The 15,250-nt window shown below is 39.4% G+C and overlaps 1 protein-coding gene across 1 annotated transcript; it reads right to left on the reverse strand.

The window, feature by feature from the left end:
* Positions 1-7,430: 7,430 nt before the first annotated feature.
* TMEM174 (transmembrane protein 174) lies at positions 7,431-9,664 on the reverse strand. The gene is made up of 2 exons (XM_073611777.1): positions 8,959-9,664; positions 7,431-7,530 (listed from the first exon to the last, which is right to left on the reverse strand). Exons 1-2 carry the CDS (start codon positions 9,582-9,584, stop codon positions 7,431-7,433), a joined length of 726 nt encoding a protein of 241 aa, XP_073467878.1. The 5' UTR covers positions 9,585-9,664.
* Between the last annotated feature and the right edge of the window lie 5,586 nt (positions 9,665-15,250).

Raw genomic sequence — 15,250 nt, forward strand, 5'->3', positions numbered from 1 at the left:
GCCAAAAAGAAAAGCCCATTGGATAACCTAGGAGACAGCTAAAAGAAACACAAGCAGTAAATCAAAGGAAATATTATTTCAGTTTAAAATAAAAATGTATTTTAAACGTTTCTTAAACATTTTCTGTCATATCAATGGCCCCCCTACCCGCAAAGTACTCCATATATTTTAGATGAACCTCGCAGGTGCTTTGGGGGGGCAAGCCAGGATGGCCAGCTTCAAGCGCCGTCAGGGTTTGGTCTTGAAATCCGGCCTCAGGCCCAACTGAGGCCACATAGTTCATAGAATTTCTCCTTAAAAAGTTGTGGAGAATGCAGCATGCAAGGATTATATGATTAAGTTTATATTCTGCCATATTGATTGGCGTAAGGAATAGGCAAAACTGGCTGGCCATTATCCCGAAAGCATTCTCTACCACTCTTCTGGCTCTGGCCAGCTGGTAGTTGAAAACCCTTTGGTCCGGGGTGGGGGTTCTCATCGGGAACGGCCGCATCAGGTGATCACCCAGCCCAAACGCTTCATCAGAGACAAAGACGAACGGCAGACCAGCCACGTTGTCTTCTGGAGGTGGCAATCCCAAGCCACCACTCTGTAGCCGCCCATAGAACTCAGTCTGGGCGATGACTCCACCATCTGACATCCAGCCATTCTTCCCCACGTCCACATACAGAAACTCATATGACGCCGACACCACCGACAACATCACAATACTATTAACCCCTTATTGTTGTAATTCAAAGTAAGAACCCCAACACCAAGCCCCTGCACAGCACGAACTCTACAATGAGTATGTACCCATAACATGGCTTCAGAATGAACTAACAGAATGCACTGAAAATCAGAAAGGCCTGAGAAGAGCGAGCTGAAAATCAGAAACGTGCAGACAAGAACGCACTGAGAATCAAATACGTACTAAAAAAATACGCACTGAAAACCAGGTGTGAACTGACTACATGCACTGAAAACCAGATACGAACCCACAAGCACAAACTGAAGCACTGGCTATTGAACTTCCTCTTTATAGTGCCATCATACGTGTTGTACGTCAGCGCGTTCTTGACGATCAGAATTTCCGACAACATTTGTGCGACCGTGTGTATGCAAGACAAGTTTGAGCAAACATCCGTCGGAAATAAATACCAGGATTTCGTTGTCGGAATGTCCAATCGTGTATACGCGGCATAACACTATTCTAACTGTAAAATAGTCCTAACCTGTAAAATGAAACCTTATCACCTAACCAAATCCTACCACTGCAGCCCTATGCTAACCTTTAAAATGATATTGAATATTTTGGATTTTTAGTTTCAAACAGCAGGTGGAGTTCTAGACTTCTTTTCATATATTTGCCAGTCTAACCTTAGCTGTTCTGTTGCACAAATCAGTTGCTGTTTACAGAGCTCAGTAGCTCAATTTTAAACCCACAACAGTATAAGTCAAATGAATTACTTTTCTCTGTTTACTGTCTGCGCTGTATACAGCGCTCCCAAAAAGCCCAGCCCATTGAAATGAATGGCCAGCGCTGCCAAAGCTCCTGAAAAACGACTTGGAAGCGCCGCAACACGGGTGCTTTTAACCCCTTCTTCGGCCGCTAGTGGGGGTAAAAGTGACCCGCTGGCGGGCGAAAAGCGCAGCTTAAACAGAGGTAAAACGAGCTGCATTTTAATGCTTGGTGGCCCCAGTGTGAAAGGGGTCTTAGTCAATAAGTTAGTGCTCATTAGGAGCACTCACCCTCATCATTTTCTCTTAAATGAAATCTATGGTAACACTTTAAATGTATAACATCAGAATTGTAATAACAATATAAACAATAGTTATATATAATAATCCAATATTTGCTTATTTGAAAAATATCCTTTCCTGTTGTGAGTTCTGGTGTCCATCTCTTTGCAACTCTTTACACAACTTCCTGGATTCCCTGTGGGCTGTGCAGCTTCTCCTTTAATTTGTAAGGACTACATATATCATGGCACCTTGTTGCCTGCAAGCAGCCATTGCTGTACTGACTCCTGATACTCCTCCTCTCAGTGCCTCTTTAGTTCAGAAGGCAGGCTCCGTGAAATGTGTGACACAGTGGTGCCTATTTACAGAGCATTGTGAATGTGTGTCACAGAATGATAGAAAAGAAATTAATGGGTGGTGATGGATCTTGACTAGGTAAGATTACAAACTTCAAGATCGTTCAGATTAAATAGGTAGTAGATGCTACTGATTTTTTTAAATGGGCCCCTGCAGGTTTATGCCATAATGTGCTAGTATGTACCGTATACTAGCACATTATGACAGTCTTACTTTTTAAATTGAGTCCTCCAGCGCTGAGCTATCACCGCTCCTGGTGCTTCCATTTTCATCCTGTCTTCCTTCTGGGTTTATGCGCTCTGGCCATGGTTAAGCCACAATGACGTTACTCCCGCCCATGCACACGGGTGTCACGATCGCGGCACAGCAATTTCTGCATTCAGGACACACTCAGTGCAGAGCACACTGTGCATGCTCAGTGATGTCATTGTCTGGAGACAGGGTGCATATCTCCTAAATGGCACAAGTTTAGGAGATAACCATGGTACCTACAGGTGAGACTTATTATAGGCTTACCTGTAGGTACAAATTTTACATTAGAGGTTACTACTACTTTAATAGGAGTAGGCTAGAAATAATTGGCATACAATGTGGAAATGAATATATGATTTTACATTTTTACCAGAGATATGCTTAAAACCTTATACAAAATCTATAAGAGAAATGTATAAGAGGCCCCCACGGCCTCTCTCCATGTCCCTTATCAAACACTCTCCATACCACTACAGCCCTACCAATATTTTTAAGGGGGTCTCTGACATTTTTCTCCTTGGATCTTGTCTGCTCACTTCTGTCTCATGTCTTGCACATCTGTTCTCGTTTTCTCTGCATGATATTGCATGTGATATTTCTGAGTTTTTTATTTTTTAACAAGTTTTTTTCAATAGGATAGTACCATGTATTCTGTTGTTTCCATAAACATGATGAAATTAGCTCCTCAAAGTCTACTGTTTAGGTTTGAATAAACATCCTTTTAGACAGTACTATTCTTTTATTCTTTCTTTGATATACTGTTTAGTAGCATGTTTAATTTCCTTGTAAAGAGCTGAAAATCATTTCTCACATTAATTAATATGAAAGACCAGCACACATGCTAGCTTACTAATTTAGCAGCAATATACACAAGGTTACCTTTGATTTACTTATTCACAAATGTACAACATTGTTCACAAAGTGCATAAATAAACAAAACCTGCATATTTAATTTGGCCATTGGCTTGTAAGGTTAATTAGAATTATATTTACGAAAACTCAATTAGTTTGAGTAACTATTTCAGTCATCTGCACCATATGGCGATGGAACCGCTGTACGTTTGACAATGACGCAGTCCGTGTGTTCTCTAGAGAGGCGATAAAAATACGCACTACACAGCGTCCCATTTATTATGCCTTTCGTTATGTAGATCATTTCACAATTATCCATAATGTGTTTATAAAGTGCTGACCAGACACTGAATGGATAGCAATCATTTACATTCAGTAAAACAAAACAGTCTCAACATAAAGTACAAACACATCACAAAGAAACAGATGGGCTTCTGGGGGATGCAAGCAACAATATTATTCATGAAATGACTACAAATGGGGTCAAACACAATGTTTGGCTATTATAACTTTCATATGCCTAGGCTAGGCTGAAGAGCTCCTGAATAACTGAATATGCAAAAGTTTAAAGAGGACCTAAATTCTAAAAGTAAGTATTCGTTACCTTAAAGAAAACATCTAGAAAAGTTTATTATGCCTGTGCACTATCCTGAAAGATTTCCCTTTTGCCTTAAATGCCTACTGAAATAAAGTAGTGGACTTCTTGTGCATAGGTACATAAACTGCTAAAAGTCATAAAACTTTGTATATGAGATTTGGTGTGATATTATGCCACTATTGTACTGCTCACGGCAGTACCATGTACTGTGGATGAAGTATCAGTATGACAACCAAGTAACTGGCAGCTAGGCCCAGCAGCAGACACACAAGAAAGATCATGGTGGCCTGTAGGTTATGGGACTCACTATGAGAATTGCCTACCTTACTCTTTTAAAAGCCAAAAGTTCCCAGTCTTCTCCTTAGTATAATCAATATTGCAAACTTCCGTGTAAATATATTCCACCAAGATATTTGGGGTGAAATTGTAACATTTCAGTGGCAGACAATCCATCCTTAGAATAAAAATACAGGGAAGGTGTAAATTCAGCATGTGGCTTTGGAGACCAAGGACTTGGATTTGCCATGTCATATCATTGTCTTGTGCTGTTAAAGGGATTGTAAAGTCTCAAGGTTTTTCACCTTAATGAAAAACCCTCAAGAATAAAATGCATTAAGGTGAAAACCTTCTTTGCTGCAGCTGCCCCAAGAGCCCCCCTTTTTCTTACCTGAACCTGATCCGATCCAGCAATGTGCATGAGCCCAGTGGCTCCAGAAGCTGTCTCTCTCCTCATTGGACAGATTGATAGGAGCAGGAGCCATTGGCTCCCATTGCTTGCAATCAAATCCAGGGACATGGGAGGTAAGTATAACATATTTGTTATTTTTATTTAAAAAAAACAAACCTCTACAATCACTGTAAAACAAACACGTTAACAATGAAATAAAGTATTTAGGAACAGAAGTTACAACTTTCCTGCATCCTTGAGTGAAAGGCTTATGTTATCTGCACTATATACTAATACTGTTTAAGACATGTGAGTAAGACTTCATTATTATGTTGGGTGCAATGAGGGAGAAAGGAATAAGCATTGCCCAAACAAGAGCAAGAGTCAGGATCGAAGGGTCTCTCTAGGTTATAGCTGTTGTGCCACTACTGTTAGGACATTAAATAGATCTGGATGAGCCAGACTTAATTCATACAAAAGTATATTACAAAAACTGGACTGTTCTGGATCCCAATAACTTCCCCACAAGTCATGTATATACTTCAATAACCACTGTTTTAATCAAGAGGTTCCCGGAGGGCAGCTGGAACATACTAATAAAAATCATGTCACGAAGAACAGTGTTACTGGTAACAGTTCATTGTATTGTGTAATGAAGAACAGAAGGAAATTGTCCCTTTGTCACATTCCAAGGGTAAACTCAAAGAAAACATAGCAGTGGAAGATGCAATCATACCTTATCAGCAAAATGGTTGATCGAAATGGACTAGTGTTCTCTGTAAGGTGCTGTTGAATATTGTGGTAGGCAGTGGCGGCTGGTGAAGTTTTAGGATGGGAGGACCAGACCCCGCCCTTCCTTTTTGGCCCCTCCCACTTCTCATAAGCCCCACTCATTAAAGAATCCACCCACCCCATCCCCTGTATTTCACTTGCTTCCACCCATAGTGTCAGGAGTATACAGCTCAGCATCACAGGGCAGAGTATACAGCCCCAAAATCACAGGATAGGAGTATACAGCCCCAGCATCACTGGACATAGTATACAGCTCAGCCTCACACATTAGGGTATATAGCTCAGCCTCACAGATCAGGGTATATAGCTCAGACTCACAGATCAGGGTATGCAGGTATACATCACCTGTCCTGTATACAGCTAGCTATATACACCCACCTTCCTTCCTGTATATAAAGACCTTCCTCCATCATCAATGACTGCAGATATACATCATCTGACCTGTATACAGCTATATATCCAGTAACAGGACAGATTATGCATATATGCAGTCAATGATGATGGAGGAAGGTCTCTATATACAGGAAGGAAGAAGGTGGGTGTATATAGCTGTATAAACTACCCAGGACAGATGTAATCACGATTTGTGTATATCTGTGTAGTGTATAGAGCTATATACACCCACCTTCTTCCTTCCTGTATATAGAGAGTCTCTATATAGAGTGTATATAGCTAAATAATTCTAAGAAATGATGTTGATCTATGTGCTCAGCAATCTAATTGCTCCCACTTCACACACCAATTAAATTAATAATTGTTCCTCTGCAAAAAAAAATTTCTTATAAATATACACCCCTACACACATGCAGAGGAACAATTATTAATTTAATTGGTGTGTGAAGTGGGAGCAATTAGATTGCTGAGCACATAGATCAACATAATTTATTTTTTCACAATAACACTAGTTCTAAAATGCACATAATTATTTCACAATTCTGAAAATGATTTCATTTAAATATGTTGGTATTAGGTTACTAGTATATAGAGTAACTTAGTTGCTCTTTATTTGTGATACATAAACACCAGGTACAACAATGTATCACAATTTTTTATTTAATTTTTCATTTATTTTTTCACAAAAATAATGGTAAATCACGTGGATAAAGCTGTTGTATACATTGTATCACGATATATATTCATTGGTGGCGCGCTTGTAATTTTCCATTATTCTTTTGGGGCTTTTTTTTATTTTTGACTTACACGAGCAGCTGCACCTGTTTGGATCTTTATATGGTTAGCGCAAAATATATTCGTTTGACACAGTTTCTCACTGGCCAGAAACTGTAAGTGATGCCGCGGCTCCGAGGGAAAGCACCACCCATGTCCTGCAGCGGTGCCAATCAAAAACAAGACAACAACAAGAATGACACTAAGATGGGAGTGTTCAGGCGCATTGCATTGCACCACAATGCAGGACAAAACCAGGCAAATGAAGCGCCTCGCCTGCAATCACGTGATTGCATAGACGCCACGCTTTCCATAGTGCATTGTGTCCGGCGCCTGAACACAGTGGACCTTTTTTTAAAATTTTTTTAAAGGGCCTTTTTTTTTTGCGACTAGCTTTGGGGGGCAGCGCCCATACACCTCTATGGATGAACCGCCACTGGTGGTAGGAGCTTTATAAAAAAAGAATAGCTAAAAAACAAACTTTATTTCATCTGAGAGCACCTATACGTTCCATATAAATGATTGGTACTGCTTCTCTGAATAATTGCTCTTCATGTCTATATTATTATACTTTCCATGGACAGAAAATATATTACCCCAGAATTTGACTTCTGTACATAGTTACATAGTTAGTCAGGTTGAAAAAAGACACAAGTCCATCTAGTTCAACCAATAAAAATCATACAAACCTATATACACAATCTTATACCACAGTTGATCCAGAGGAAGGCAAAAAAAACAGCAAAGCATGATCCAATTTGCTCCAGCAGAGGGAACAAAATCCTTCCTGATCCCCTAAGAGGCAATCACATATTTCCTGGATCAACTTTACCTATAAATGTTAGTATTCAGTTATATTATGTACATTTAGGAAAGAATCCGGGTCTTTTTTAAAGCAATCTACTGAGGTGGACAGAACCAGCTCTTGATGGAGCCTATTCCACATTTTCACAGCTCGTACTGTGAAGAAACTTGTAAATCCTTACTTAATGGAAAGTGGGACTTCTGTAACTCTTGAATGAATTAGTTTATTTCAGGAAATATTTCTGCATATGAAGGTGGTGGGCCACTGTACGTATTTACACTCTGGAACTGTTCATGCTGCCTTCTGAAATATGGAGATCTGTAAAGTTGGAGAGATAAAGGCAAAGTTGAGAATGTTTAATACTTATCTTAGATAAAAAGATCAATCTAGTATGCTCCCTTAAAATAACCTTGCTAGTATTTTTCTATCCAAAACTATAAAGCTTTCATGTCTGAAAATCCCTACTCTCCTACTATCCCTTAACCCCAACCCTTATAATTGCTAGATTTAAACAAAGAAAATCTAAATGCCCCAAATACTTACCTGAATCCGTGGTTATGTCACAAAACAGGTCCCAAGTCTTTTTTTTTTGTCTTGTAGAGTGTAAGGGTCTGGTATTTGTTCCTCACATATGCCCTGGTGATGTGGACACATTCCATTTGCTATCCAGTAGCAGGGTTCTCACAGGTTCCAGAAGACTCCAGTGGCATGATAACATCACTGCAAGGGGTTGCAAAAAGACTGGTTGGTGGTGGACCCAGACTGCAGCAGTGGATCATTGGTTTACACACCTGGAAGAGGCAACGTGGAGGGTCACTTGATGTTGGATTCAGTAAAAAAAAGGGGTTTTGAGTTTTTTGGGGGTTTTTTGTGGAATAGATGGAAGCAAGGTGGCAACATTGTGGAGTGGTAGTAGTTTTTCTAGTGGGTCCATCTTGACTATTAACCTGGTACCATGTTATACATTTCTAAAAAGTAATTCAGTGTTAAAATGGTTAGCTATGAAAGGATAGCCCCATGCTGATGACAGTGGGATGAATCACCCTGTCTAATCTATACTTCTGTCCTATCCCTGCCTCTAGGTATCACTCATCCTTCTCTATAATACAAAATAATAAAACAAGAAGACTTCATATCACCGGCAAGTTATGCAGAGATCTCACCAGCAGACATAAGACATTCATACAGTTTCACCTCATCCAACATTGAAATATTTTGGATTGATTCACCCCATGACATAGTACGCAAATATAAAATATATATTCTATATGAAGGGATTTATACATTCTCATTAATATCAGGGGTAATCATTAAGGAAAGCCGGGGGAGGACTCTGAAAAGGACACAGTAAATTTTCTTGGTCAAACATTAATGAAATGTTTTCAGTTAACTGCAGAAATCCCCAAACTGTATGAGACTGCTTTACATGTCTTCAGAAGGTATCCAAATGATTTATTTGTAAGAGATTGATGACAAGAGTTAAAATTCAGTTATTTGTCCATATTGCATCTTACAGTAGACATACCCTAGCTTGGGGCCAGATACACCATTAGGCACAGTAGAGCTGTACCTATGGGCAGCAGAGCTATATAGCTTTCTTGTTTTTAGTTGTTAGCCATATATTTTTTCTGTCTTAAATAGAAATGCACAAATAGAAATGAACAAAATTAAAAAGAAATGAACAAAAAAGGCCTTACATAAACTTCAACTCTAAGGAAATTTGCACAGACAACAATAGGCACATACCTGTCATTTTCTGTGTCCGTAAGTGTTAGGTTTGTAATTTCTTCCACAAATGCTGGATTGTCCCTTGCATAAACACAGTGATATTCAGGAGGAAATACTGGAGATGCCATCACAATAGGAGTACTAGATCCACTGTTACTAGTAATGACAGGTGTGGGCATGGGAGATGTAATTTCATTGGCATCTTGAGCACTATATGGAGGAGGAATGTACTGTACCACAGTAGCCCCATGGAAAGTTATTGGTTGGTTTATTCCAGTGAAAACAAAGGACTGTCCAGCTGAAAGCTGATCTGCCTCTAGCACCGTATCCTCATTGCTATTACATGGCTTACATGACAGCAGTTTAAACTTGCATACGGATATCAGTGCAAAGGTCACCCCTACTGATAATAAAAGGGGTCCCAGTAACTGGGTCCACTCAAACCTATTCTTGTCATCACGTTGGATCCATCCCATTGCAGTAAATGTGATTCCAACAAGTCCCACAAAGATTCCAGAGAAAAGCAAGGTGGCTCCAGCTTTATCCCTTTCCGAGACTTGTACATCCAGCTGGTTGTTTGTGAATGGGGTAACGGAAAATATGTTGAGGGAGAAATCATCCACTGGAGGGTTCCTCTGTTCCATTCTTATTTGCTGTTTGCCTCTTGTTGCAGCCTAAATAGAAATACTTAGGAGCTTGCCAAGCTAAAAGATCAGGAGGTACAAGAAACACAAGACTCACATGGTTTGTACATAGAGAGTAGACTTTGGTATGCAGGTATAAAGGTCTGAGCAGTGAAGCTTAAATATAAAGGACAAGGGAATGTACTGTATATTTGTAGAATAACCTAGAAGACTGAGTATAAACTTACATGAACTGGAATATTAAAAAAAAAAAAAGCATGCTTTGAGAAACATAGATACAATATATGTACATTGATAAGGGATCAGGGCAGCTCATAACAAGTAATTGTCATGCTGTGGTATTAATGTGTGGGGTACCCCTTTGGTGTTTTTTTAATGACAGATCTGTCTTTTTTATTGGTGGAGTGTCATAAATTATTTTGATATATTTTTGCAATACTAAAATATTTTGTTATACTCATTATAGTTTGGGAGTGCAGTTTGCCCCTATTTTTTCAGTCTGTGTTACCATTATTAATTCAGTGTTTGGACCATGCACCACATTTGGATTGTAATGGATTGGTGTAGAACTAGATTAATTATAGAGGAAACGGATGTACCAGTGGTAAAATATTTATAATTATTTATTTCAAAGTTAAACTTTTATTGCGTACTTCAACAAGGCAGTAAATCTTAGAGTAAGGAAAAAATAATACAAAATTTGGAGGTACATCCATCATCACAATAATTGTAGAACAGGATGATTCACGGCATATTTCAAGTACAAAATGGTAAATTGAGATAATGCATACCCAGCATGTAATAAAGGATGGCATTTAAATCAAAAGCATCTACCTAGCGGGGAGAATCACCTTAATAAATTAAGCCAGCAAAGCCATATGCTATAAGATTATGAGATTATGCTACTTCCTAAGCAAGGTCTTGCCTGCACAATTTTAAGTTTTTCCTAAGACAGAACTTAAAACAAAAGAGAAAAACAAGAACCAAGAGTCAAGAGAGTAAACCAGTAGAACTTCCACAGTGCCCCAAGTTACTAACAGTATATGGCCCTCTGACATGCATCAATTAGCATGTCCTATGGTATAGGTGTAAGAATTATGAGCAGAGAAGACTTACAGTAATAGATAGAGATAAAAGAAAAGAAAAGAAAAAAAAAGGGGTGGGTAGGGGGTAGTGGAGGAAAATTGAGGTAATAATACAGCTGGGACCCCAGAGGCTGAGCCACCACGTCACGGCCCACACAATCCACTTTAGCTCCCCTGACTGCATTAATTCTAAGAAAGTGCACAGGATACATAGGTGTTGTAGTCACTGGAATATTGGAAATCGTGCCAATAGCACCTTGTTTTCCAGTACTGCTCCTCTTTCCATTTTACATCTGCCGTTAAATGCTCAATTTCGGCAATTTCCTTGACCACAGTGATACACTGGCCCACCTTGGGGTGTATCAAAAGAGATCTCTTGTATCTATGCCGCGAGAGCGGAGTTAAGTGGAATAGACATGTCTCTGGTCTATCCTCCAAGTGTATGTTAGTCAGCTTGAAGCCCAGGTTCCGAATCAAGTCCCAGAAGGGACAAATGCAGGAGCATGTCCAGAATATGTGTAAAAAGGTACCATCTTCTTGTTGGCAACACCAAACACTTTGTCGAGACTGCAGGGTAGATCCTGTGTAAAAGGGTAGGCACTCTATACCATTGTGTCAGAATCTTATATCTCGATTCCTGGAGCCTACTAGCTATGGAAGAGCAAAATACAAGATACGGTCTCATTGATTATCGGTACATGTCAAATCCAAGTCCCTTTGCCACCTTTGTATAAAAGGTGACACATAGCCTTCTGACGGCTAAGAATCTTAATATTTATTAACTGGAATCTTCTTATTGAAAGCACATTTCATTACATTTTTAATCCAAACAAGTGACTCTTAAGACCTAACAAGGCAACTGAGTTTTACTACAAGCACTTTGTTAATAACTGTATTGTATATTAATTATAATACTATAAATAACTCCAAAGATGTCCAGCCAAAACTAAGAAAACAGTTATAAGTGACGTACTGAAGATGTAATGTTTTACATTAGTAGAAAGACAAATTCTGGGACTAGAATGATACCATTAAAATACTATTGCCTCATACCGATACAATACTGGTAGAGAGTGGCATTTTTCATGTACAACGTAAAACAAATTCACATAATGGTGTATTCAACTTGTAAAATTCTCAAAATGTCAGGGTTAAGGAGTTTCGCTGAAGGCCACATTCATCCTGAGCCCAGGCCTCATTAAATCCTTGCTCAATTCTCTTCTGGTATAAATAATATGACATGTTTAATTGCCATAAAATATTGCAGCATTTAAACAATGTTTAATCATTTATGAAAAGTCTATTTATTATCCTGAACATCCAGAGCATAAAGCAATCCACGTTTATGTTTTACACAAAACGATGAATATGGTTGTTGTTTAATGAACAATTCATGAACTACGATCCTTATCCACTTGCCAAAATAACCATGATCATTTGTGTACAAATCCAATTCATTCTGTTATTTTATATGAACTGATGGTCATGCATCTAAAGCTAATATTGTTTTGTATGTTCAGAGGCACAGTAAAGAGCTCAAGTCAAGAAACAATATTTTTAAGCAGTTAAAATGGCCTCATATATCTGTAAAAATCTATTTGTTCTGGGCACAATAAACTTACCAGGGTTATAGCAGTTATATACACCTTTGCATCAAAAGCAACATGACCAGTGCTGTGGCCATTAACTAAAAAGACCAGAAGGAGGGGAGTGGAACAACCACAGCGCTCGGGTCAATGGGACCGGCAATGCTTACATCTGAGCGCCCCAGAAGTAAAGCGGGAACTGTACTCATCCAATATGTATATGAGCAGATTTGATGGATTTGGAAAACAACTTGCATAATGCTGCTTGCGTCTGGTGCAAAGGAATATATAACGGCTACAACACTGATAAGGTTATTGTGCCCTGAGTTGAGGCTTAAAGTGGTTCTTTATGCATTTTATGCATGAGGGTAAAAAACCTTCTGTGTGCAGCATTCCCCGCCAGTCCCCCTACTACTTATCTGAGCTCCCTCCTCTTGGCCGGTGCAGTAAAACTGTGATCCAGCAATGTACACAGAAGCATCAGCTTTCCAGGGACTCTTTCTTCTCTCCCTGCCTGCTGAAGTGCTGCACATACACAGCCACTGCCAGAGTCTGTGCCCCCACTCCCTTCTTACCAGAGACCAGGTCAGCTGAGGGAGGCAGACAGCCCCTCCTAGACTCCTCCCAACTGCTTCTGGAATCTTTTCCCAGTTTCCAGCAAGCAGGGAAGAGTCACCAGAGATGTCACTCAACCCTGACCCAGAAAAACACACAGGCTTGGCTGCCAGCCAAGTCTGAATTTACCTACATTGACAACAAAAATCCTATCCTATCATTAGCACTCTAGCCACACTAGGGGGTGTTACACATTGTTGCCACACGATCACAGGCAGCTGCATTAGGTGGGCTTTACTGGCAGGATCCACAGCTATATGCAGGGTGGTTAAGATAAATCTGTAAATGTCTAGGAACTTATAAGTGCTTCAGCACATAATTATTTAATGGAAGGTCATAGTCTCTCCATTCTAAGGCTATAGTTTTTGTTTAGTTTTTTTTTCTCTACGGAGTCTCAACTCCACTTTCTGAAACTGCTGATCTGTGCCTAAACTCTAAAGTGCCTAATCATCTATCCTTCACTGTTAGTGTATGTGTAGCGGCCACATTTTTGTTCAATAATTTAACCACTTGCTTACTGGGCACTTAAACCCCCCTCCTATCCAGACCAATTTTCAGCTTTCAGTGCTCTCACATTTTGAATGACAATTACTCAGTCATGCAACACTGTACCCAAATGATTTTTTTGTCCCTTTTTTCATACAAATAGAGCTTTATTTTGGTGGTATTTGATCACCTCTGGGTTTTTTATTTTTTGCACTATAAATGAAAAAAGACCAAAAATTTGGAAACAAAACTAATTTTTCTTAATTTCTGTGATAAAATTTTGCAAATTAGTAATTTTTCTTCATACATTTTGGCCACAATTTGTACTGCAACATATCTTTGGTAAAAATAACCAAAAATTTGTGGAAATTATTTGGTCTGTGTGAAAGTTTTAGAGTCTACAAGCTATGGTGCAAATCATAAAAAAATTATCACATCTGATGTACTGATGGCCTATCTCATTTCCTGAGACCCTAACAAGCCAGGAAAGTACAAATGCCCCCCAAATAACCCCTTTTTGGACAGTAGACATCTCAATGTATTTAGTTAGAGGCATGGTGAGTTATTTGAATTTGTATTTTTTTTCTCACAATTCTTTGCAAAATTTAGATTTTTTTTTCCCCCAAAATTGTCATTGTAATAGCTTATTTCTCTCACATGGCATGTGTATACCACAAATGACACCCCAAAATACATTCTGCTACTCCTCCTGAGTATTATGATACCACATGTGTGTGACTTTTTCACAGTCTGACCACATACAGAAGCCCAGCATGCAGGGAGCACCATCAGGTGTTCTAGGAGCAAAAATTACACATCACATTTCTCAATTACACTTTTGAAGCCCCTGGAGCACCAGGACAATGGAAACACCCACAAAATGACCCCATTTTGGAAAGCTAACACCCCAACGTATAATCTATGAGGCATAATGAGTCTTTTGAACGGTTCATTTTTTCCAGAAGTTTTTGAAAAATGTGGAAAAAAAATGAAAACGCATTTTTTTTACACAAAGTTGTCTGTTTATAATAGATATTTCCAACACATAGCATTTAGATAGCAAAAATGACACCCCAAAATACATTCTGCTACTCCTCCTGAGTATTACGATACCACATGTATGGGACTTTTTCACTGCCTGGCCACATACAGAGGCCCAACATGCATGGAGCACTATCAGGTGTTCTAGGAGCATAAATTACACATCACATTTCTCAACCACCTATTACACTTTTGAAGCCCCTGGAGCACCAGGACAATGGAAACACCCACAAAATGACCCCATTTTGGAAAGCTAACACCCCAACGTATAATCTATGAGGCATAATGAGTCTTTTGAACGGTTCATTTTTTTCCAGAAGTTTTTGAAAAATGTGGAAACAAAAAGAAAACGCATTTTTTTTTACACAAAGTTGTCCGTTTATAAGATATTTCCAACACATAACATTTAGATAGCAAAAATGACACCCCAAAATACATTCTGCTACTCCTCCTGAGTATGACGATACCACATGTGTGAGACTTCTACACAGCCTGGCCACATACAGAGATCCAACATGCAAGGAACACCATCAGGTGTTCCAGGGACACATAGCATGCACATACCAAGAAATACACCCCAAAATACATTATGCTGAGCAAAGCATAAACAAAAGATTACCTGTGGTTGTAGTAGCGCAGTTGTACACAGGAGGATAGCACTGGTCCAGGCAGCAGGCAGGGACTTGGTCAGCGGGCAGGGTTACTGTCCATATAAAGTCCAGGGTCAGTGCAGGCAGAAATATTGTCCGCAGTGCCAAAAATATTGGTCCTGGTAGTAGGCAGGTCCATGTGGTGTGGTCAGTGCGACAGGCAGAGGCATGACGGCAGTTAGTCCTACAGGCAGAAGTAGGGC

This window comes from Aquarana catesbeiana, linkage group LG01 (assembly GCF_042186555.1).
Source record: "Aquarana catesbeiana isolate 2022-GZ linkage group LG01, ASM4218655v1, whole genome shotgun sequence".
Taxonomy (NCBI): Eukaryota; Metazoa; Chordata; class Amphibia; order Anura; family Ranidae; genus Aquarana; species Aquarana catesbeiana.